The sequence below is a fragment of the Tenrec ecaudatus genome, chromosome 4 (assembly GCF_050624435.1).
Source record: "Tenrec ecaudatus isolate mTenEca1 chromosome 4, mTenEca1.hap1, whole genome shotgun sequence".
NCBI classification, from domain to species: Eukaryota; Metazoa; Chordata; class Mammalia; order Afrosoricida; family Tenrecidae; genus Tenrec; species Tenrec ecaudatus.
The window spans coordinates 20,166,629-20,193,060 of NC_134533.1; the positions used below are offsets into that span (position 1 = coordinate 20,166,629).

General features: G+C 37.7%; 2 protein-coding genes across 2 annotated transcripts; both read right to left on the reverse strand.

Annotated features, from left to right (window-relative positions):
• Positions 1-265: 265 nt before the first annotated feature.
• On the reverse strand, positions 266-1,312 carry LOC142445720 (olfactory receptor 10AG1-like). The gene has a single exon (XM_075547650.1). The coding sequence runs from the start codon at positions 1,229-1,231 to the stop codon at positions 266-268; it is 966 nt and encodes a 321-aa protein (XP_075403765.1). The 5' UTR covers positions 1,232-1,312.
• A 16,140-nt stretch (positions 1,313-17,452) lies between these two features.
• On the reverse strand, positions 17,453-18,406 carry LOC142446473 (olfactory receptor 5W2-like). Its single transcript, XM_075548223.1, has one exon. It carries the CDS (start codon positions 18,383-18,385, stop codon positions 17,453-17,455), a length of 933 nt encoding a protein of 310 aa, XP_075404338.1. The 5' UTR covers positions 18,386-18,406.
• Between the last annotated feature and the right edge of the window lie 8,026 nt (positions 18,407-26,432).

Sequence of the window (26,432 nt, forward strand, 5' to 3'; positions counted from 1 at the left end):
ATAAATGTTACCATATCCATTACAACTGGCTACATGAACTCCAGCCTTGCTAAAGTTTATTCGAGGGAGAAAGAGTGACACAACAAAATTATAGAATTGGAATGTTTTGCAATCAACTGATACATAGATTACTTATATAAATTGATTAAATATGAAAATATTGCAAGTGGGTTTTAAATTTCTTAAATAATGGTCACTGTATGGAAAAAAACAAGATATATTTAGAAGTCAAAATCTGAATAAAATTAAAGCAATTCACATGCAGTCAACTCAGTCTTTTAAAAAGCATACTGTTGCATAGTAATTTTCTCAGTGCCATCATGACATCCTTGTTTCTTAGACTATATATCATGGGATTAAGCATTGGTGTTAGAATGCTGTAGAAAAGAGAAAAAACCTTGCCTGTCCCCCCTGAGTGACTAGTCGTAGGTCTTCCATAGGTAATAATTCCTGATCCAAAGAACAATACCACCACTATAAGATGAGATGAGCAAGTGGAGAAGGCTTTGGCTTGGCTTGTGGCTGATGGCAACTTCAGGATGGTGGAGATGATTTTGCTGTAGGAGCCAACTATTAGCAGAAATGGAAGTATGCCAAAGAACACATCTTGGATGTAGGTCAATATCTCATTTATAAAGGTGTCCACACAAGACAAATTGAGTATTGGGGGAATGTCACAAAAGAAGTGGTTGATCTGGTTAGATCCACAAAAAGACAGAGAGAAAATTTTATATGTCTGGCCAATATCAATAGGAATTCCTGTGATCCAGGAGCCAGTCACTAGCTGGACACAGAGCCTGTGGTTCATGATGAGAGGGTAGTGCAGAGGGTGACAAATGGCCACATAGCGGTCATAGGCCATCACTGCCAAAAGCAAACATTCTGCACCTCCAGTCAAAAAGGCAAAGTACATCTTTATGGCACAGGCAATTAAAGAAATTCTCCTTCTCTGGGTCCCCAGATCCATCAGCATTCTGGGCAGAGTTACAGATACATAGCACATTTCCAAGGAAGCCAAATTTCCCAGGAAAAAATACATTGGACTCTGGAGAGCAGGATCCAGTTTGGTTAATAGAAAGATAGTGCCGTTGCTCATCAGGATAATAATGTAGATGCTTAAAAACAACCCAAAAAGAAACCACCGTAGATGGGGCATATCAGCAAACCCCACGAGAACAAATTCCATCAATCTGGTTACATTTTCTTCTGCTGGTTTTTCTTCATGATTCATCTGTGGAAAATAAATTTAAATATCCATTTCCTGTATCTCTGCTTTTCCTGTAAATTGAATTGAGGTTTCAGGATGGGATTTTATTATCCCTTCCATTACTTGCAATTTACAAATAATACAATTTATGTTTGTTCCATATTCTCTTCTGAAATTTCAGGAGCCACATAAAATTTATTTCAAGGTTATTTGTGTTTGGAGCATCACAAAAATTTCAATGCCATGTAGTCTATTGCAGCTCACAGTGGCCCTTTGAACAGGGTAGAACTCTATCTGGTTTTCTGAAATGCTAAATCTTTACAGGAGTACAAACCTCACTGTTTCAAAATGTGGACATTGAGGTGAAGAAGCCTAGTGAGTAATTCACTAAACCACCAGTGCATAGCCTTGAATAAATCAAGCGATGCCTCTGTATAGTACACACCCTCTAACAATTGTCAAGTGCACTTGATGGTTCTTCATTTGTGCCACATGACCTTACATTCCATGAACCACACATCTTGATGATGCTCTTGTGCTTCTATGAATATTTCACCAGTAAAGCTTTTCAAACAAATGGCATGAAATATAGTTCAGCATTTATTTGCACCTGCTTTGTTCAATGCTTTGTTCTCACATAAATTGATAAGTATAGAGCTTTACAAGGCATAGGTCATACTAGATATATGAAAAATATGAGAAAAAATCTTGGGAGACTATTTTGTTTTATATCAGAAAAATTAAAACTGTATTTAGAAAGGAAATTAAACGGGCAAGAGAAGACGTTTCTCTTGGGAAAGATAACCTGGAACATTGATTCAGAATCAAACAATTAAGTTCACTGATAGGAAATAGGGGTAGTAGGAGAGTATTTGCTGCCTGTCTGGAGTATTTGCTGCCTGTCTGGACAAGTCATTCTGTGACAGGAAGAACAATGTCAACTCCTAACTTGTTTGAATTCTGCCAGGTCCCCAAACCACCATTTCTACTGTGATTTAAAAAGAAAACACTCTATTTCATCAGGGCCGGGATCAGGAATCTCCTGAGCAACCAAACCTAAGGACGCTTTGAAGTCTTTCTTTGCATGCATTTATTGATCTTTCTTATCACAGGTTTCTTGTGGAAATGAAATGAGCTTTCAAAAGATGTTACCAAGATGTTACAAAAACAACAACACTAAAAATAACAACGCACAACGTGCAGTTTCTTTATGAATCCTCTGATGAGATTTGGGTTTATTTCAATCTCTCTACTCTGTTGGCTATAACAGTGACAGTGCCTGATACACCTCAGCACTTTGAATTTCAATTAAGGTGACAGCCTATTTATACCCCTTCTTTTACACATATTAAATGATCTTAGAGTTAAAAGTTGTGACTCTTGTCCTATTTGAAATCAGTATAGAGCCTACATGATGAATGTACCAAAGGAAACCCACTGTCACTGAGCAGATGCAGACTCATAACGACCCTAAAAGGTTCTACTGAGTTCTTGAGACTGCAAATCTTTAAAGCAGTAGACAGACTCATTTTTTTCTCCTGCGGAGAATCTGGTGGTGTTGAACTGCTCTACTTACAGTTAACTGTCCCACGAGGAACCATTATTCCACTGGAGTCCCCAATGGACATCTATATTAAAATAAGGATTTTACTCTAAGCTAAAATTTAAGCAGAACATAATAAAAATGAAGGCATCACTCTTAAAAGTGAGCGCATTAAGATTCACAAGAAGACTAAAGAGACACTTTCATGCATTTCTATATAAATAACAACATTCAATAAAAAAGCATGTTATCCAACTCAGTGAATCATGGACTGCTGGAAGAAACACGGTCTGATCCTGCACCTCTCTAACCACTGCTGCTGGGTGTCTGCCCTTGGTTGGCGTCCTTGTGCCGCTTCATCACATTGGAATTCCTTCTTTCTTTACTGCTGCTCTGTTTTACCAAGCATGATGCTCTTCCTCCTGGATTGGTTTTCCTGATATCATATCCAAAGTACATGAGATGGGAAATGAAACATAGCCATTCTACCTTCTAAGGGGCAGTACTGCTTCCATGATCAATTTGTTTTTCCTTCTATTAGTTAATGATATATTTCAAAAGTTTATCTGACAACATGATCTAAAGGTATCAATTATTCTTCTGTTTCCCTTATTATTTGTCCAGTAGGTTTTTTTAATGAACAGTTTTATTGACACAAAGTTACATATCATACAATTCAATAGTTCAGCTATTCAATCATATCAGGCAGAATTGCACAATCATTATGAGATCAATTTTTGAACACCCCCCCCCCTCAATAGTTAAATGAGTTGTGCCATCACAATCATTTCTTGGGCTCCCTCCTCCCTCCCGCATTCACTTCCCTCTCCTGGCATCACCCTCCCTCTCTATCACCTATTTTCCACTCCTGCACCCCTTATCAACTCCTTTATCAATCACTATCACTAGACATCCCCTCTTCCTGTGTGTCAAAAACTGGGAATCTCAAGAGAAACAATAAAAACCATAATTGAAATAAGGTGGTAAGGATAAATAATAACAATCTAAAGACCAAAATACAAAAAAATAGGTAAGGAAGACAAGATACTCATCAACATTCCAAAAGCCAGGGAAGAAATTTCTGTCTTGGAACAAGTAAGAGAGACTTGCACACAGAACCAACTCAGGCTGGGCCTATAGAGAGGTCATCTGGCCATGTCCAGAGTTTCCAAGCAGATGTGGGATTGAAAATGTAAGGCACGGATCAGGTACATTTCATTCTTCTTCAAAATGACGTCTTGGCTATTTCACACTTTGGGTTGCTTTTTTTTGCTGTAGATTTGCCCAGTGAAAAATACTGCTTGATATTTGGACTGCTACTTTCATAGTCTCTGATTTTGAATCCAAATAAAACAAAATCCGTGATAATGTTAATATTTTGTTTATCATGATTTTGCATGTGGGTCTTGTGAGGATTTTTATGAGTGAATGATTTTTCAATATCCTTAGATTATGAAAACCTTACCTATTATGTTATATATATGTTAATATAGAAAACTACATATTTAATAATGTCAACTTAGAAATTATTTATACTTTTATAAAAATTTCAACTTACAAAATATTCCCGTCTATAAAATAAAAATCTCCTGTGTTGCACAAGGGTCATGGTAAATAATTATTTAAGGATTATTTTATATTAAATAACTTATTAATATATAGCCAGAGCTGAAATACATAAACGTAATGGTTATTAGTGATAATGTCTTTGCTAGAAATAAATTTTCTTTATAATATTATTTAGTACCACAATCATAGTATTTTTAAGAATTTTTCATTGTTTCTAAATAACTTACTATCATTACCTAAACCATTTTAAGGGAAATTAATTTAAGAGAGTCTGAAATATATAGGAGTTGCTTTAAAACATAGTACATATTTTACCCAACATTAATGTTAATTTTAATAACATCATGAACTAAATGTTGAATAATAATATATAACATTTCATATTTACCTTAACTATTTGGGAAAATAGTTGTTCTGGTATTACTTACTGTGTTTAAAGCATTCAACTGCTAAACAAGAGCTCTGTGGTCCCAAAGCACAAGTTGCTCCCCAGGAAAATTTTCCAATGTGCTTTTGTAATGATTGTCAGCTGTGGCAAACCTGTGGGGCGGTTTCACTCTGTTCTAAATGGTCACTTTGAGTTTGAATCAACTTGACCAATGCTAATGTAGTCAGGTTTGGGTTTATTTGGAATAAAGCTGTGCCTCCTCTACAATTTGAATTTTTAAGTTGCTTTGGGTTAAACAAAATGTTCCACCAAAGATATTCAGTCCAGCTCTATAAGAGTGTGTTCATGTTGAAACTCTTTCAATATGAAAAGAAGAGTTCTCTCTACTGAGATCTCTTTCACTATCTCGGTAGAAATTCTAATTAGACCACTCTCCCTGGCACTCTTTGATTTGTTTTATTTATGTATATTCCCAGGATAGGCTTCCTCTAGTGCATTCAATAAACTACAAGGCACAGAATATTGTACTCCTCTGATTGGTCCTGGTGATGGAGTTGTTAAGTGTTGGGCAGGTAAAACAAGGCCATCAGTTGAAAACCACCTGCTGCTCTAGGCAGAAGGATGAGACTTTCCACTCATGTAACAAGTTATAGTCTCAGAAACCTACACAGGCAGTTCTACCGTGCCCTCTAGGGTGGCTATGAGTCTGAACACAGAGTTCTGGTTTGTGCTTAAATTAGACATGGTACCATCTCAAGACATGCAAAATCCCAATGATCTATTATGACTGTTTCATATGGATCCTACTTTCAATATGCTGGGCTCCCATTATATTTTGCTAAAATTCCTTTGCAATGTTTCCTTCTCTTTTACATATAACCATGGAGCCTGAATTACTCTAGGGAAGCTATGGCAATTACATAACTCACTTTAAGATAACTTCTAATTTTGCCTGCTGTGTTAAACAGGGATCTCAAGAGAGATAAAACTAGGTTGCTGATAATTTTATATAAAGAGATAGATAAAGAGATAGATAGATAGATAGATAGATAGATAGATAGATAGCTGGATATATATAAAACAAGAAATGAACAGTTAAATTATAAACAGATTGATATATAATACAAGAAATGAAGAGTTAAATTAGAAAGCAGTACAAATGGCTCAGGGCAACTCTCTCCTGTGAGAGAGTTGTGAGACACTAGCAGTCCTTCAAGTCTTGAGGGCCGTCCGGTAGTCCTCTGTAGAGAGAGAGAACCAGGCTATCCCAGCACAGGCCGCAAACAGCAAGGTAGGTCACCAACCATCAGCCAGGTCACCAAATGTCAGTCCTCTGCTCCGGGGATGTAAATTTCATTTGAGTGGTCTTAAACGGATCTCATCTTACAGCGACACCATCCATAGGCTAGGCGTCCCACAGGCAGTGTGCCCTTAAAATTGAGGAAAAGACCAAGCAAGGCAGCTGCACACAGGTCCGATGATTAAAGAACGAGAGACAAGAAAGGCGAGTCTCTCTGAGCCACTTATCTCTCCGCCCTTCAATTAATCCCACTTGTGTTTATTGGCCAGGCTGGCACAATAAAATATCTCACCTGCCTTCTTAAGCTTTTGAACAGAGCTCAATCTGCTTTGTCTTTTCAAGCAATGATGTGACATACATTTGCTAGTATCCATAGTTCTGTGTGTAGATATTGACATGGCTCAGCTTGATAGCCACACTCCATGTTGAAGTTAGTTGTTGTCTAGTCATTTCCATTTGTCATTGTTGTCAAATGTCATTACTGTAGATCATCCAACAATGCTTGCAGAATTATATTAGAAGGGGGCTGCCAGAAATTCCGGGTGGATTCAGAAATTGATATGGCATATCATCGTTGATGTCAGAAGCGTATTAACTGAAAGCAGAAAAAGGTTTACTTGTGTTTTGCTGATTATACAAAGGCATTCAATTTTATAGAGCATAACAAACTATGGATATCCTAGAAAACAATGGGATAGCCATAACACTTAATTTTTCTCATAAATAACCTGTACATAGATCAAGCGGAAATGGTGAGATGAGAACAAATAAATACTGCACAGTTTAAAACCACGAAAGGTGTGAATATCTCCCGGTGAGCTTGGAAACATGTAGAGCAATCATGGAAAGCAATATAGTACTGCCTGAAACAAGAGGGAATAGTGATTCCATATAACACAGCAGTACCTCAAATAAGAGACACATACAAATAGACAGGTTTTCCCATGTTAATTTCAGTGCAGTTGGCCATAGCAAGGCACTAGAAACAGCCCAAATGGCCATCAGCAGAAGAATGGATAAAGAAACTTGGCATATCCACATGATAGATTACTTGTTGCTGTTGTTAGGTGCCACAGAGTCAGTTCTGACCCATAGCGACCCTGTGTACAAGAAAAGGAAACACTGCCCAGTCCAGTGACATTCTCAAAAGGTGTTCCCATGCTTGAGTCATTGTTGCAGCCTCTTATTGAGAGTCTTATTCTTAGTCTTTTTAGCTGCCCCTCACTTTACCAAGCATGATGTCCTGGTCTCTCCTAACAATATTGTGTTAGTTTGGGTACTTTAGAGAAACAAATCCACAGCAAATCATGCATAAGAGAGACTTTTATATAGACGTTATGTGTGTATCAAGAAAACTTCCCAACCCAGTGCTGTCCAAGCCTACAAGTCCAACATTAGCTAATTAACCCATATATCTAACACCGTTCAACAAGGTCTTCCTACACCTCACAAAACAGACATAAAGATGCTGACTGCAGGAGGAAAGCTGAGTCATTGAATGTGTAAACATCTCAGCGCTGGCAGCGGTCTCCACACAGTTGCTCCAGCACCCAGGGCTGCATCTTGGTAGGTCCATGTGGCTCTTTCTTGGGGTTATCTTGCAGGAATTCAGCCTTGCAAGCTGAATCAGGGAACTGTTAAGGCAGTTAGACTCTGATGTGACCATCACAAAACAAGACAACTGAGAACTAGAAAGGCGAAGCTCACCTAGGCATTCCTCCCTCTGCCTTCAATTAACTCCACAGTGTTTATTGGCCAGGTAGGTACAATAAAATTACTATTTGTTCCAGCCACTTGTTGAGGGTCTTATTCTTTTTTTTTGCTGCCCCTTTCCTTACCAACCATGAGGTCCTAGTCTCTTCAAACTATATGTCCTAAGTATGTGAGACAAGTCTCACTCTCCTGGCCTCGAAGATGCACCCTGACCATAGAATGCTTCCCTGACAAACCGAGATGAAACATGAAACACCTCATGGCATGGGTGGACCTGGAAACTATTGTGCTGAATTAAGTTAGCAAATCTCAAAGAGCAAGCACTGTCTAAGAGCAGCACAGTAAGGATAAGCACAAAGACAAAGAAACCCTTCTGTTCTCTGATCAAGTAATCTTCTAATCTGGGTCCCGTTATATGTATATTTGCCCCATTATATTTGTCGCTCTAAGCCCAAGGCACAAGTTGGTTTGCCAGTCTAGTGCTTAGGATTCATATAGCACTCCCTTATTTGAGCATATTGAAAAAATCACTGCCATTTTGGAAGCTTCAGCCAAGCTGGGTTCAGTTTCTCATGTTAGAGGAGAAGTAGAAGACCATCAGTTAATGCCGTATAATATTGTTCTAAGGTCACCCTAAATCATCAGACTCTCTTACAAAGTTGTTCAGTGAACCGTAATGGAAATTCAAGTCCAGAGGCAGCAGGAGGTAGGAGTATCGACATTCTGTCTGTGATAGGAAGATTGATTGTGTCAAGCTGTCCAACAGGAATTTGTGGGATATCTCAGGACACAGTTTGATTGGAGGACTAAGAGATAAATGCTTCAGCAAGACCTGCCTCTCTCTCTTATTCTCTGGTGATCTGACCAGCATGCGGTTGCTTTAGCTAGTTATCTGCGTCCATTTGTGAGTCTGCCTCTATTAGTGAGGGGGTTGTTAATCCATGGTATGACTTCACAAAGTTAATGTCCACAATATCACCACCAATAGATGAATTACTTGTGAGAGGAGAGGCTCTTTTTGATGATATGTTTGATTTTTTTCCAACAGTTGTGTCAAGATGAGAAGTCTAGGGAAGCTGGTAGGCTGGTCCTCCTTACAATAGAAAATGTGATCAAGGAAAGGGATAAACTCAGAGCCTCAGAAGTATGTCTCAAGTGCTGAATAACTAACTTAAAAGTCTATGCATGTGCTACAAAAGTGAGTCTTCTCTCCTCTAATAAAAGAGCTGACATTGCCTAAAACAAATCCTGATCGCATCATATGAGTACCTGAATTACAGTGTCAGCTGAATCGCAGGTCCAGAACAGTGACTTATATTAAAGTAAGGACATTAATCAGAAAGAATTGGGACCCTGACGCATGGGATGAGAAAAGGTGGGCCAATTATCCAAAAGAGGATATTGAGCCCCTAGAGTTGATTGAGTCACCCAAGTCCATGGATCCACCCCTCCAACCTGAAGGATTTAATTCACTAACAGTAAAACAACTAACACTTGAGCAGATTAACCAACTGTTCAAGCTGATATGCAAGGTGAGGCTTCATCTGCAGCATTTCCTGGGGGAGATACCTTAGAAGATATTAATGAGAGCCCCCTCCATTAATTCCTCTAGACCTATAACTGGAATAAATTCTTAGAAGTTTCCTAAAGGTGAGGGTCAGATGATGACTCAGGAAGCAGCAGACTATACTCAAAAAGATCTTCTAGAATTGTCTAATACATATAAACAGAAGCCTGGTGATATTTATTAAGGATGGATTGGTTATTAAGGGTGTGGGTTACTGGTGCAATGAATGTAACATTTAGAACAGTCTGAATTTCTTGATATAGGGCCCCTAAACACCGATTGTTCTCTCAATATATCAGCAAGAGTGGGTAAGAGAGGTTCTAATTGTTTATTTGGTTAATTCACTAAAGCATAGGCTGTCAGATGGCCTAGATTAGACCAACTTGAGGTACCTGACCTTCCTTGGTACACTGTAGAAGAAGGCATCCAAAATCTAGAGAATATGGATGTTGGAATTGATCCATCAGAATAATTCCATAAACATCAAATAGAGTGCCCTGAGGACATATCTTTCACCATCACCATCCGGGACAAGTTTGTGAAGTGGGCCCAGGATCTCTGAAGACTCCTGTGATTGCTACTTTTAGTACACCAGGATTAACCGTGGAAACTGCCCTAAAGAAACTCCAACATTTGCCTACAATGGGGCTGATTGGGCCCCGTGGTTGTGGGGGACTGGTGTCAGCATTGAATCAACAGACAGGTCAGATGTGGTTATCATAATGGACAGCTAGTTTTCTGTAGTAATCAAAACAGTCTGTCTTGGGTGGATTTATGGAATTGGCTGCTTAGCCATGGTGTCCTTAGAAGTGAAATACATGGGAAGGCTACCAAATATTTAAGTTGATGTATACAGACCGGAGAATGCTAAATCAGGGGACCAGCAGAACAGAGAATCACTACCACTGTATCAATTTACAGACCCATAACCCCTTGAATGAGAGAAAATCCAGGTGCTTTTGAAAAAGGATCTTCCTACATCACGGATAGTTTATACTTTTTGTCTTTTTTCTAGCCTTCCCCAAAGGGACTTGTGGCCTTTCATAAGAGTAACTGTTCATTGGGGAAAAATAAATAATCTCACTTTTCTGGGATTACTGGACACTGGCTCTGAAGTAGCACTAATTCCAAGAGACTCAAAATGTTTCTAATGTGAATGTAGGGGCATATGGAGGTCAAGTTATCAATGGCGTTTTAGCTCAGGTATGCCTCACCGTGGATCTGCTGGGCCCCTGAATTCCTCCTGTCATTATTTCCTCACTTCCAGAATGCATCATTAGAATAGACATACTTAGTGACTGGTAGAACCCACATATTGGATACCTGGACTGTGGAATATGGGCTCTTATGGTACGAAAGGCCAAGTGGACATGATTAGGACTGCCATTGCCTAGGAAAACAGTAAACCAAAAGGAGTATGGCATTCCTGGAGGGATTGCAGAGATCAGTACCACCATCAAAGATTTAAAAGATGCAGGAGTGATGAGTCCTACCACATCCCCGTTTAACTCACCTATCTGGCTTATAAAAAAGAAAGAAAAAAAAGAGGTATCATGGATAATCACAGTGGATTATCATAAACTTAACCTGGTGGTGACTCCAACTGCAGTTGCCATTCCAGATATGATCATTGATTGGGCAAATTAATACTTCTCCTGGTACTTGGTATGCAGCTATTGATGTGGCCCATGCCTTCTTCTCAATACCAGCCTTAAAGGACCACCAGAAGTAGTTTTCCTTCAGCTGACAGGGGTAACAATATACTTTATCAACTCTCCCCCAGGAGTACATTAACTAATTTAGCCCAAAGGAAATTTGATCGCCTGTCTCTTTCATAAAATGTCAAACTGGTCCATCATATTGTTGCTATTATGTTGAATGGGGCCCCTAAGGAGGAAGTACCAAAGACTTTAGATTCATTGGTACAAAATCTTGTACAAGAGGTTGGTAAATCAACCCAACGAAGATTCAAGTACCCTCCACATCAGTAATATTTATAGGTGTCCTGTGGTGTGGGGCATGTCAAGACATTCCTACTAAAGTGAAGAGTAAGCTATTGTATATACCCCACCACCACCGCTCCCACCAACTAACCAGGAGGCATAATGCCTAGTGGACCTCTTTGGAATTGGGAGGCAACATATCTCTCATCTGGGTATTCTACTGTGACCTATTGATAAAATGACATGAAAGGTCTCCAATTTTTAGTGAGGCCCATAACAAGAAAAGGCTCTTCAACAGGTTCAGGCTGCCATGCAAGCTGCTTTGCCACTGGGACCATATGATCTAGCTGAAACAATGGTGTGAGACATGCCAGTCATAGATAGAGATGCCATGTGAAATCTTTGGCAGACTCCTATTGGTGAATCACAGGGTAGATCAGTGGCTCTCAATCTTCATAATGTCGTGACCCTTTAATACAGTTCCTCATGTTGTGGTGGCACCCAACTATAAAAGCATTTTCACTGCTATTTCAAAACTGTAATTTTGCTGTTATTAATTTGGCAATCCCTGTGAAATGATCGTTCGACCCCCAAAGAATTCACAGCCCACTGGTTGAGAACCGCTGGCATAGATCATTGACATTTGTAAGTAAAGCCCTGCCATCCTCCTCAGACAATTACTCTCCTTTTGACAAACAATTATTGACATTTTACTAGGCTTTAGTGGAGACTAAATGCCTCGCCATGGGCCACCAAGTCACCATGAGGCCTGAGTCACAGAGTCTCAAAGTCGGACGTGCACAGCAGCACTCTATTATTAAGTGGAAGTGGAATATACGAGATCGTGGCAGAACAGGACCTGTAGAGACAAGTAAGCTGCATAAAGAAGTGGCCCAAATGCCCACAGTCTCCACTCCTATCAAAATACTTTTCTTATTTCAGTCTGCACCTATGGCCTTCTGGGGAGTTCCTCATGATAAGTTAACTGAAGAACAGAAAAGGTCTGCTTGGTTTACGGATGGCTCTGCATGATATGCCGGTGCCACTCATAAATGGACAGCAGCAGCACTATGACCCCTTTCTGGGAGCTCCCTAAAGAACAGAGTTGAAGGGAAGTCTTCCCAATGTTCAGAACCTCAAGGAGTTCACTTGGCCGTTGTGAGATTGCATACTGATTGACTGGATGATCAAAGATTGGAAGGACCATGATTGGAAAATTGGTGAAAAGGAGGTGTGGGGAAGAGGTATGTGGATAGACCTCTCTGAATGGGCCAAGAAAGTAAAGATAATCCTGTCTCATGTGAATGCTCATCAAAGGGTTACCTCTGAAGAGGAGGACTTTAACAATCAAATGGGCACAAAGACACACTGTAGAGACTAGCCCTCCTCTTTCCTCTGTCACCCCTGTCATTTCCCAATGGGCACAGAAACAAAGTGGACATGGTGGCAAGGATGGAGGTTAACCATGTGTGCAGCAATATCGACTTCCACTCACCTAGGCTGACTTGGCCACTGCCCCTGCAGAGTGCTCCATCTTTCAGCAGCAGAAACCAACATTAAGTTCAAGATATGGGGCCATTCCCTGGGGAGGTCAACCAGCAACCTGGTGTCAGGTTGATTATGTAGGACCATTTCTGTCATGGAGGGGGCAGTGTTTTGTTCTTACTGGAATAGACACTTACTCTGGGTATGGATTTGCCTTCCCTGCCCACAATTTTTACAAAAGCTAAACTTACTGGCTACTGTCAATTGTTTTAGTTTAGATATTCAAGTGTTATTTATGGTAAGCATTTAAATGTACTTTTTACTTATCAGAGCACAAAGTTGGATAACCACATTTTGAAAATATCGGATACATATTATAGCAGTAGGCTCTTATATAGATCCTTTGGCGGCACAAATTACACTCAACTGCTAGACTAAACATTGGAGTTTTGAAGCCACCATGCAACACAGAGGAAGATAACTCTGCCCTATTGAGTCATTTTCTGTGACATGTAGGGCCCGCTATGAGTTGAAATGGACTCAAGCTAAATAGGTTTATTTTCCTTTGTTTTTGTTTGTTTATTTTGGTTTTGTTTAGGTTTAGAATCATACATACAAAAATGGAAACCTACGTGCTTACTGCAAATCAACAATTTGAAACCATCAGGTGTTCTGTGGGAGAAAGAGGGGATTTTCTTATCTAGTAAACAACTATAATCTCAGAAACTGACAGGTCCAATCCTACCCTGGACTATAGGATCACTACGTTAGACAGGGTTCTAAGCAGGAGATTAATATTTTATATCTATATATAGATATATAGAGATAACATAAGAAATAAATAGTTAATTAACCTATAAAGCAGTACAAATGACTCAGTGAAACTCACTTCCATTACAGAGCTAATAAAGTGACAGTCCTTCTAGTTTTGAGGGCAGTCGGGTTGTTCTCTGTAGAGCACAGGAAGCAAGCAGCAAAGCGGATCACCAAGTCTGCCAGATGACAGGGTCTGACAGTCCTCAGTTCAAGAGATGTATGTTCGAGTAGTGTGCCGAAGCAGGTCTTAAGGAAACTCAGATTACAGTGACACTATCCATGGGTTAGGTGTCCCATAGGTAGTGTAACTTGCAAATTGAGTCATAGAACAAGTAAGGCTGCTGCACACTGTTCCAGTGTTCAAAGAGCAAGAGACAAGAAAGGTGAGGCTTGCCAAGCCATGTATCTTTCTGCCCTTCAATTAATCCCATTGCGTTTATTGGCCATGGTGGCACAATAAAACTTAACTATCTCATTCACTATGAGTCAATATTGACCAAATGGCAGTGAGTTTGGTTTGTGTTTCAATGCACTTATGAAGGCAGTGGTATCATATTTGGACAATGATATTTGCCAAAGTTGAGTGTGAGAAATATGTGGTAGAAAAGAGAGAGAATCAAACACCACAGTAATGATGGTCAACAGGATTGAGAAGTTAAGTCAACTTATGTTTTCTCCATTTCTGTAGAACCCCAAGAAGTGGAAGATACATTCAGACCATCTGACCAAGTTACTACTTAGAAGCACAACATTTTTAAAAGAATTCCCAGAAAATATGCAGGCAGGAGACAGCGGCAATTTATCCAAATGTTTCATGTATTCCGTGCTTCCACATATTGTCATTTCAATTAATCCCTATTTGGCTTAAAAACCAGTGTGTTTTGTTCAGAACAGCTAGAAGTAGTTATAGAGGCCATTGGACAAATTAGATCGGTCTTCTGATGTTGCTGTATGTAACTTTCATGTCAAATGATGATTAGTAAAATAGATAATATGGATATACATTGTGAGCTAGAGAAAATTCAATGAAGTCAGTACCAAAAAAATTTGGCATAGATATTTGGAAAACATACTCTCATGACATTGTGTAGATCAAATTCATTGATAATAAAAGAGTTTCGACTAATTAAGGTGATATTGTGGAATAAAAGAAACTAAAACTTTTCCCCAAATAATCTTTCCCTGTAAGATAATAGAATCTGACTCTTCTTTTACAAATCAAATGGGTTAAAGAGGGAAATGATTTGCAAAGAGAAAAGATAAGATAGACAAATACTTGAGGCTCAGGGGACCCTGCAGCATAGAAACTTCAAGGCCCTCACCTGTTTTCAAGGCAGATCTAAATATCCTTTTTGCACCTTGCCTGCAATACATGGCAAGTTTACACATAGGTCCAATTTCCAATTTTCTGAGGGTGTGCAAAGGCGCATTAGCACATCAGCCAAGCTGTTCAGAGACAGAAGAGGAAAACAATGTCGCGAACAAGAACTTGCTGTTAAGTTTGCAGACTGCTGCTTCTGCAGCCTTGCCAGTGAGCAGGAGGGAAAGTGTCCATTTGATCTCAGGTTGAGACACAAGCCAGCTGCTACCACATCAGGTCCCGTGGTTGGGCCAGCATCATTTCCCATGGACCTTTAAGGGTGGAAGGTGGTGGTCCTGTCCCATTTGCCTAAAAATCAAAGAGCTCTTCCCCAAACCTCCCCACATATCTTTAAAAAAATTTGTTACCTACCTATCACCAGTAGTTACAATTTATCACAAAGAAATGTCACATGGGAAACTATAAGAGTTATTGGGATTTATTAGAAGTCAGAAATGTTTTAATAAAAGTAAATTTGTAATTGCAGTTGTATTGCCTATGTCATTGGGTGGCTCTATCTTCTAAATTTGTAATGGATAATTAAGCATCTTTATGTATAGGTAAATATCCCTGGTCTCTGAATACGTTTCTTGTTTTGTTTGGACTTCGAAAAGGAAAATAGAACAGGCAAATATCAGTAAATAAAAACAGGCAAATATCAGTAACATCCAAACAAATGTTCTTTGGTTCACAAATAATTTATTTGAATGTCTTTATTTAAATGTCTTTATTGGTGCATTACATTTAATGACCACAATCATAAAAACAATAGAAACTTTAAAACAAGACATAAAGTATGTTGAATATTTACATACTTACTTTCCTGTCATGACAACATTGTAGGTGCCTATTATAACAGAGGTGAAGCTCGCATCATCTTCATCACAGAATGCTAATGCTACCAGAGTATAGGCAATGATTTTTGAACAGAGTGATTGGTAATACGATGTCTTGAGGAAAAGGTGGTTTGGAAGCCAAGACCAAGGGAATTGATTCAGGACTCAATTGATTGAGGAAAGGAAATAAAAGGAAATTTTTCTAAATAATGAGAGGGAAGAGTTAAGAATTATAGTACAAGGATAGATTTAATAAATATTCTTTTGTTACTTAATATCTAATAATTTGGGGATTAATATTCATGTATTTATGGATATATAATAACAGAAACAAAAGAAGTATCACAACATTTCTAACAAGAATATATATATATATATGTGGCATATTCTAACCTCTGAGTTTATTTTGTGTTGAACAGCATGTACACATCACTCCAAAAATGTTACCAAGCACAATGATGTGTTTATGTTTGTTTTTCCCCTCTGTGTCATGAACACAGTGCAGATGCTGTGTCAACAGAGACAAAACACCCATAATCTTCACCACAGAATGCCCACAGCTCAGGGAATGAAAAAACAAACAAACTCAGAGTCCTCTTGTCATTGCAGGTTCTTAGCCACCCTATGGGACAGGATAGTTCTGCCCCTGTTTGTTTAAGAGACTAATTCTTTATTGGAGTAAAAGCTTATCTGTCTCCCATCTCAAGGTGTCGCCGATATATTCTTCAAAGAATGATAGCTAAAATTATGTTTTGAGGAAAAGATGGTTTATGAACCAAGAATAGGGGAATATATGCAGGACTGACTTGGGGTGAGACGGGAAAGTAATAGCCGTAGAGGAAGGGTTCACAGCGATAGCACAAGGGTGAACTTTAGAAGGTCTTCCTATTTTTCTCTTTAATATTTATTATTTTCAGCTTCACTTTCTTATAAAAAGGCATAGACACATCAACCTTATGATTCCATTTAGAATATCATCCTTTACCCCAGTTGGTTTCTTTATTCACCATTTATTTCACCAACTACACGTCCCCATAGCAAAGAATTTTTTCTTTCTTGTACAGTAGACTTAGATATTATGCTATAGACCAAGAGCCCCTTTCATTTAACATATTTTATACTTTGTTATGACTTATTTAAATTATTATGTATTTGAAGTTTGTCATTTACAATGAACTATAGGATTTACTAGTCCAGAAACTATTGGATAGACCATAACATTGGAAGCATTAAGAAGTACGAGAGACACAAAATATGTGTTCAATAGCTCCTAGAATAATTCAGTTAATACATGAAAAAAATAATGAACAAATAAAATTTTGGCACATTAACACCAGAAAATTTTCCATCATTAAAATGATTGTGTTTAAGTTGAAGTTACAATTTTATGTTATAGTAAAGCTGGAACTAATTAACATTGTTATACTTGAGGATTTGTATGAATTCTCAGGTAATTAAAGTGTTTAGGATCCATTGTATGGTGTCATGTCACTTTAAAGGAATTTTGATGACACAATTGAATAAAGTCTGGAGTGTTCAATACAAAGTTGGTGGTTCAAACTTAACAGCCACTCTGTTTAAAAGTGCATGTTTTGGGCACCTATAAAGATTTACAGCCTCTGAAACTCTATGCAGGGTCTCTGTGATTCTAAATCAACTTCAAACCATTGGACTTAGTTTTGGTTTCATATAAAATGAAGGAAATGACAAGTGATATATAACCACTTAAATGAGCACTCTATTTTTCAGTTTTTCCAGGGCTGCTTTCACATCTTTATTGCGCAGACTATAAATCAGAGGGTTTAACATGGGAATGACAAGTGTATAAAACAATGAGGTCACTTTGTCCTGATCTAGAGAGTAGGATGAACTTGGCCTGAAATACATAAAGAGCATGGTTCCTTGGAAAATTGCAACGACAGTTAAGTGGGAGGTGCAGGTGGAGAAGGCTTTGACCCTTCCCTCAGTAGAGCGAATCTTTAAGACTGATAGGATGATATAGCAATAAGACACAAGAACCCCTGAAATGGTACTCAGCTCAATGAAGCCAAACACAGTAAATAATGCCAGCTCATTGACTTGGATATCTGAGCAGGAGAGGAGGTAAAGTGGAGGCAAATCACAGAAGAAGTGATTAATCTCATTTGATCCACAGTAACATAAGCGGAAAGCTAAAGATGTATGTACCAAAGCATCAGTTATCCCAACCAGGTAAACCCCTGCCATGAGCATGGAGCAGACTGTGTTGGACATGTTGACTGTGTAGAGCAAGGGGTCGCTGATGGCCTTGTACCGATCAAAGGCCATCACTGCCAGCAGGAGACACTCAGAGTCTGCAAACATGCAGAAGGTGTAGAATTGCAGAGCACAGCCCATGAAGGGAATTGTTTGGTTTTTGGCAAAGAGGTCCACCAGCATCTTGGGTCCAATTGCTGAGGAGTAGCAGAGGTCACAGAAAGAGAGGTGGCTGAGGAAAAAGTACATGGGTGTCTGAAGCTGGGCATCCATTCTAATCAAAGTGATCATTCCAAGATTCGCCACAAGGATAATCAGATACACACCCAGAAACACAGTGAATATGGCCACCTTGACCTTGGGGTTATTAGTAATTCCCAAGAGCTGGAATTCCGTTAAGGAAGAGCAATTCTCTCCATCCATTGTTTTTTGATGTTTTCTAAACAGCAAGGGGGAGGGGCGGGGCGAGACTCAATTACAAAATCAGCCAAGGACTTAACAGATAAAGATTTTATTCTACTGTAAGTCTACAAAATGTGCTGTGGATGTCCTAGCACTATCTGTCTGTCAATTGTGTTCTTTGTGCTCAGAAACAAGCCCAGATAAATGTCACTGTTAATGCAACAGGTTATATTTTGGGGAAAAAATAAAACAAGTTTAACTGGAAGAGGAGAAACGTTGATTCTAAATTTATATGCTATTCTTGATATGTTTCAATTTTATTGACCTGTATAGTCTTATCTCAGACAGCACAAGTTGATCAACTTTAAGTTAATTCTAGATTGAAAATGAAACAAACAAAAAATGTACAAAGGTTAGAGACAGAGACCAAGAAGATATTACCCAAAAATGGGGTTTAAAAGTAACCTTTGGAAAAAAAGCAGTACTAGTAGCTAAGTGGTTATGTGTTGGTCAGCTCTTCATACCCATCAGCTTCTCTGAAAGGGAAAGAAAGAAACTATTGTCTGCTCTCATAATATCTAGTCTTGGAAACTCTAGGAAGGAGGTCTGCTTTGTTCTATGAGGTTATTCTGAGTCAGAATCAACTTGATGGCAGTGGGGAATTGGACCCAAAAATTGCATTTATTGTATTTTTCCAGTAAAAAGATGATTTTAAAGATTCAACAAGGAATGTTACGGATTTTAACAGAAAAAGAAAAATATTATGTTATGTTTTTGTTTAAGTTATGATGAGAGGTTTAACTGATACAAAACATGCATGCATGTTTTATTCAATCTCTATCACATTTCATTTCTTTATTGTTAAATATTTTAAGCCAATTATTTAAATTATAAGTCTATGAGAAACTAAAGCAAAGTGACTGCCAGTGGGAAAAATCAAATTTAGCACATCTATTGGATCTCTCCACCACTTGCCTGTCAGTTTAACAAAGAATATTGAACGTGCCATGAACCATTGAAAGAATTAAGTCTGTCTTGGATAAGGTACAGCCATAGTGTTCCTTAGAGGCCAGGATGGTGAAATGTTCCTTAAACACTTTGGACATGTGATCAGGAGAACCCAGTCCCTGTATCAAAGGACATCATGGTTGGTAACATTGAGGGTCAGGAGAAAAGAGGAAGGCCCTCAACAAAATGGATTGACACATTGGCTGTAACAATGTGGTCCAGCAGAGGAACAATTGTGAGGATGCAGCAGTCTGGACAATGTTTCTTGCTGTGGTCCATAAGATCACTATGGGTTGGAACTGACCTGAAGGCATTTACCAGTAGCATTTTCACTTCTGTGAATTTCTAAAAAAGATTGTCCATAAAAATGAAAATAGAGTATAATAAATATTTCAGAATTATAGTTTTCTTGTGTGTATGTTCCTCTGTTTGTTTCAAACTCTGTTTGGAAATAAAAAATTGAATTTTGAGTTGTTATCTGATTTTCCCCCTGTACTTAGATAGCGCAGAATGTGACCTTTACGAACTTCAATTTTTTTCATATTGACACTTTCAATGTGATTTTTGAATTATAGCTGAACTAATACTGGTACAAATTTTCAATTCACCTATGTAGTTCTAACACTTGAACAATAATAAAAAGTAATGATTGTTTATCAAATTTAGTTAAAAGATAAGTGAATAACATATCTACTTATACAAAAAAGGTCAGTTAATACCAACCATAAAATATTATGGCTTGGCTATTAGATTTCAGTTCATGTAATTGAACAAGTGGTTTAAAATGATTCATTAATAATTCCCTCAATATGTTATTCTATATACTTATTTCCTATTTCTGTTCATTTGGGCATTTGAGAATCTTACCTGGGATCAGCATGTCTTCCTGTTTTGATTATGGTAAGAGAACACAAGGTCAATTTCATTTTATTCTTACTTGCATACATTTGGGATTAAATCTCTAAAGTCTCTGCCCTCAATCAGACTTGTGTTTAATTAGATGTCTGATTCTGTGTCTTCCCCCTGTGAATGCTGCAATCCCTTTAGCAAAGCCCAACGTGTTCATTCATTCAAAGCGATTTTAATGCAATGTTTAATGCTATGTTTAATGCTATGAGTTTAATGCTATGTTTTCTGGCTACCTTAAATCTTTAACCTCCTCCAGAAATTCAGATCAGCTCTCTACTGGAAAACCATCTCCCCTCCATTGTTCATTCTAGTTATTCCATTTCGTAAGCACACTTCTTAAATTCCCTATTCAGAAATAGGACTCCTGATCCAATGATTTTATGATGGTAAAATATCAACTATATGGAATTCCATCTTTCTTGATTCATTACTTTCAAGTTTGTTTATCTTTATATTTTGCATAGTCTTCAGAGCAAGAATTTTCAAAATTAATGCATTATTAGACATGTTTAATTTTAGAAGGATAATGAACAAGGAATAGAAATAGATTTCAAAAACTATTTCTATTAATATCATTGGTAGATGCAATTGACTGCTTCTAAGAAAGTATTCGTTAGGATGATGATTTTGTTTTTATAAATGCATCTCCATTTCAACACTTGAACACAAATAAAAACTAATGATTTGCTAATCAATGTCAGTTAAAATGTGTTAATAAAATATATAATTACACAAAGATCAGTTGAAATCAACCATAATTCACATAGAACTGAGTTGTTCATATGTGTATATATGTATGAGTATATATATATGTATATATGTGACCGAGTTATAATATATATAATTTATTTCAGAAGTATTAAAACCAGACTAGTTCCAAGGATTTGGAGATTAAAGATGCCCCAAGTGTCCAATGCTTCCAAGATGCTATTTTGCTACATTTTCCCCAACTTCTCCCTTGAGTATAGTCCCTCATTGCCTTAGGTTCTGGGGTTCTTGGCAACATCCCAATGAATCCTTAAGGAAATGTCTCATATGGTTGTGGGTGCTGTTCAGTCCCCCATACAAATGTCAGGTAGAGGTGAGCCATGTGCAAGTTCTAGAGCCAGAAATGGAAAATATGTAAAAGTAAAAGTGGGTCTGCTTGCTTCTATCAAGCCTCAGTCAAGAAATAGAAGTATGGATTTTGACTTTTTGCAGACTACACTCCAAAGGAAAACAAAGGCTGGAGTCACATCCTGTGGTAAAGTAGCCTGAAAGATGCCCCAAAGGAAACAAAAATGTGTGCTTGGTTCACATCCTTTGCTAAAGTCAGGTGTTAATGCCACCAAATCCTATCCATTTTTATAGTAGAAGATGCTTCGAAAAATGGGATCATAGCCAGAATTATAACACATCACATAGGAATAAAGGCTCAGTCTCAAAATCCAAATGCCATTGCCTTGGTTCCAATGCTTAGGGAGCTGTTTATTAGGGTAGAACCTCCCCAGTGGGTTCCTGAGTCTGGAACTCTTTATAGGAGCAGCGATGCTCATCTTCACACCCAAGAAGGCCTCGTTGTTGTGCATGTCCAATGCGTAACCACTGCTCCACCTGGGCTTCTGAAATAGTTAGAAGAGCAATATGAATTGACCATATCTCATACAATGTTTTGTTAATAATTTATATATACAATTCCATAAAATTGATTGCATTCTTCAAAATGTGCAGAAATTATATCTAACCTTTCCCAAATCATTTTCCCACTTTTAACCTAAACGTAATGTCCTCTCACCAAATAGTCTTTCTTTTCCCTGTCCTCACACTAATGATAACTATTAATGACCTTTGGTTTCTATATATTTTCCTATTTCGTGTAAATACAACCATACAGTATTTGCTCTTTGAGTCTGATTTATTTTCTCAGTATATTTTTTCATCTTTCATCTGTGTTTTGGCCTGCATCAGAACTTCCTTTCTCCAACAGCTTCTATGGTTTTAAAGGTTTGTCTTTAACACTTGACCATCTAATTGAGGTCACAAAGAAAAAGCCCACAGGGAAAAAGCATACCAGCTGAGGTGATCCAAGGATATTAAAGGGTAAAAGTCAAGATCAGAAGGAGAAAGGTATTAGAGCTTAAATTGAATGCCTACATAAATAAATTACATTAATGTTGAATGTCCCAAATCCATTTGCAAAATATCTATGTGAATTAGATATCCACTGAAGTCCATCATACTATGTCATCAGTCTTGTCCACAGAAAGGGTGAATTGAAAAGTGGACTACTACAGGTACTATCTGGTTTAAACTGAACATTTTACCACTTTGTACTTTAGATAAACTTAATGAGACAGGTACTAGATAAGCAATACCTTGAGGTTATGACAGTGGAGGTACGAGTTACAGGAGCTGATAATAAAATGGATGAAAGAATGAAGAAAATGTTCCAAAACTGATTGAGGCATGATTGCACAGCTCTTGTGATGTATTTGCTCCATTTATTTATATTATTTGTGAATTTCATGTCAATTATTTTTGTCTATTTGGTATTCCATTGCTTATATATAACATATCTTCTTCATACAGTCATTAAGACATGACTGCTGAATATTTCCTTCTTTCCTTTTAACTACCGTGGGAAATGCTGCAGGAAACATTGCAGTGAATACTATTTATTTTTTCAAAATAACCTTTGGACATCAGTTAGTAGTGATGTGCGTACAACAGAAGTAAGGCAGTTGGTGTAATTGAAATGTGTATGAAAAAGATTTAATTGGAAAATGTTTTCATATATGTGTATATATATAGTTCAAATTATTGTGAACTTTTTAATCTCTTAACACAATTCATATATCCATTGTGTCAAGCAAATATGGACATATGTTGCCATCATCTTTTTCAAAATATTTTCTTTCTATTTGAGCCCGTGATATCAACCATCATTTTTCCCTTACTCTCCCACCATCCCTTCCTCATGAACCCTAGATAATTTATAAATTATTATTATTTTCCTATGTTAAAGTGACTGCTGTCTCCCTTCAACCACGTTTCTGTTGCTCATCCCTTTGGAGTTGTGAGGGAGTGGTTATAACTTCACCATTGCCATCAGTACCCCCTTTCTCCTCCCACCTTCCACATACTCTCCTGTTATGCCTACTCCCATTATTGTTCCTGATGGGTTTTTCTGTCCTGGATTCCCTGTGCCCAGAGCACTTATCTGAACCAGTGTACATGCTCTTGTCTAGCCAGATTTGTATGGTAGAACTGTGGTCATGATAGTGGTGGAAGGAGGACGCATTATAAATCTAGAGGAAAATTAAGTGTTTTGTAGGTGCTATACTGCACCTTGGCTAGCCCATTTCTTCCTTGTGACCCTCCTGTAAGGGATGTCCAATTTTCTTTGGATCTCCTCTCTGCCAGCCCGGGCCCCTTCATTCCCATCTTATTTATATTTTTTGCAAAGAGAATTGTTAAATAACCCATCAAAATAACTCCCGTATGCTATTATTCATGGATGTTGTTGTTAGGTGCCATCCAGCGTGTTCTAACTCACAGTGACCCTATGTATAAAGAAATATTGCTCAGTGTCACACCAGCAACACCATTGTTGCTATGTGTTATGTGTTATGGCCTGTGGTTGCATCCACTGTGGCAATCTGAAAATTGTGACATATTGCACACTTGATGTTTGTAGTCTTTTAATTCTCCAAGCCACATAATCATGTCACCCTCCCTAAACTCTTCTCTGTCCACTTGGCTTGCTGGATAAGACTTCTTTATTAAGACCTGTAGCCAAATCATGTCATCACTTTCTTCTGAATCGTAAAAATCTCTCTCACCTCTTTTTTTTATACATGTGTGTTTTGAATGCTTTTTCATTAATTAATGGACTCTGAGGGGCACAAGGATAGATTATGAGAGTCTATTATTGCATTCTCACTCAGAGGACAGGTGTTTTCATGTATCAATTCATCACCATATATTATGTAATTAGCATATTATGTTTTTCATTCTGAACTGTCACTATAATATCCACATATATACATGTCAAGTGAGAACCAGAGTTGATAAACAACCATTTGGAGTGTCATGGACATGAAGTTTATTTAACTAGAAAGCACTTTCTTCAATTGGTTCCTGACTGCAATGCAGTGACAATCCTGCCTTTAAAAATATTTTCACTACTACTCTTTTGGAACATCAGAAGTATTTTGTTTTATTTTTCTCAAAGACAAATTTATAAAAATAGTTATCTACAGATTCATAGAGATCAGAGAGAACTTAGAGATCATCTAACCCTCACGTTGAAACCAAGGCAGGATTCCAATCATGCTTTTAAAGGGGAGTGAATAAAGAAAGGGAAAACATTGCTGCAGGATTTTACAATCACCTGCGTTAGCTACTGAGGTGAACACTCGAACATTATTAACTTCAGTCCGCTGTGGGCTGCTGTGGTTCACTATTTCAGGGAGATCATAGAAAATAAGGAAAACTCCCCAATAAAATCCTGGTCAATAAAGTGTGCAGTCCTCAGGGCTTCCATTTTGCACACCTTTAGGGACAACATCGAAAATGAGGTAAAGTGGTATCAGCTGAGGTATGTGAGAGGGCAACCCTGTAGAAAGCTCAGGACAGTGGCATATTCTGAATCATATTTTATAATTTTTAATTGTTACATGATACTGCTAGGTACATGGTTCCATATTTATTAAATATTTACCATCAATTAATATTTTATGCCAATGTTTTATAATTATGCACCTCCAAAGTATATTAATTCTAAAAGCTGGTCAGGAAATCATTGCAAAGTTTTCAGGCACAGAGATTAAGATTTAAGAGGCTTCAACGAGTGTATCTATTCAAATAGTGAATAATTTTCTGTTTCTTCTGAACTTTCACTGGCAGTAGCCAGAAGCAGCCTTTCCCAACTGTATCTATAAACCATGTTCTCAAATTAGGTTACACTCATTAAAATAAATCATTCTTGATGTTTGCCAAAGTGTTGCTTAGTTGATATCCTTTAATGATTGTGAATGACTCATTTTCACTTTTATGTGATGATTCCAATACTGAAATAGCAAATATGTTCCCAAGAGGGATATTGTTGAGGCAAAGCATTCACAAACTACCTGCTCATAATTGCCCACCTGAGAATCTCCAGAGGTTGATGTCTTTGTGTTCCTCGGGTGCTTCACTGCCACTATCTACTTCCCAGGAGCTCATTTGGAGAGAGTATAATCGTTCTTGGTCATCTTCTTCTGATTTCTTTCCTAACTAATTTTCCTCTCAAGTGATTTCCTCTCTGATGGGATATCGATTCATCTGGCAAGATCCAGAGTTTTCCAACCACAATATGACTGTCCTGCCAGAACATGGAGTCCAATATCCTCTCCACCTTGTCCATGAAAATGGGAGCTTCCAGGAATATGTTTTATTAGACATCGGATAGGCTAATTAAATTTCAAATAGATTACATTCAATTAAATATGGAATACTTAAATCATTGGGAAAAATGACTTAAGGTGGAAAATAAGATCCCATGGGAGGATTATATGTGTGAAAATGTATCTATTCTTTTCTTAAAAGAAAAGAGGAGAAAATAAAAGAAAATGATTAGGGCAAAGAATGTATGGATGTGCTTTATACAATTGATGTATGTATATGTATGGATTGTGATAAGAGTTGTATGAGCCCCTAATAAAATGTTAAAAAAAAAACTTAGAATGAAAAAAAAAGAAAATGTATCTAAAGAGCTGTCCTAATGTTACTGATAGAGCCGACATACTGCTCTATAGGATGCCATCTACTTATAAACCATCTTCTTTCAAAAAATAACTCTCCTGACTTCAGATATAGCTTATTATGGACTAAATTCAGGAATCATTATACCTTAAGTCTTCTAATAAGATATCAATTTATCAATAAAAGAATTATTATTTACTGGAATGATAAGTGTTGAAGCTTTGATTTTGCAAGAGTATGTCTATAAAGCATGATGGAAAACAAAAATTTATTCAAATAACCTTATGATCTTTCTTACATGCAGATTGGAATAGACTGGTTACATAAAAGCCTTTTGGTGCACAATGTACTTGAAGAGAATGTCCAGTAATACATGTATAGCTCCAAGGATTTTCACAAAATAAAAGCACCTTTTAAAGCTGTACCC

Excerpts from the sequence above, each read along its gene's own strand:
- LOC142445720 (XM_075547650.1), bottom strand. The coding sequence starts at position 1,231 with ATGAATCATGAAGAAAAACCAGCAGAAGAAAATGTAACCAGATTGATG.
- LOC142446473 (XM_075548223.1), bottom strand. The coding sequence starts at position 18,385 with ATGGATGGAGAGAATTGCTCTTCCTTAACGGAATTCCAGCTCTTGGGA.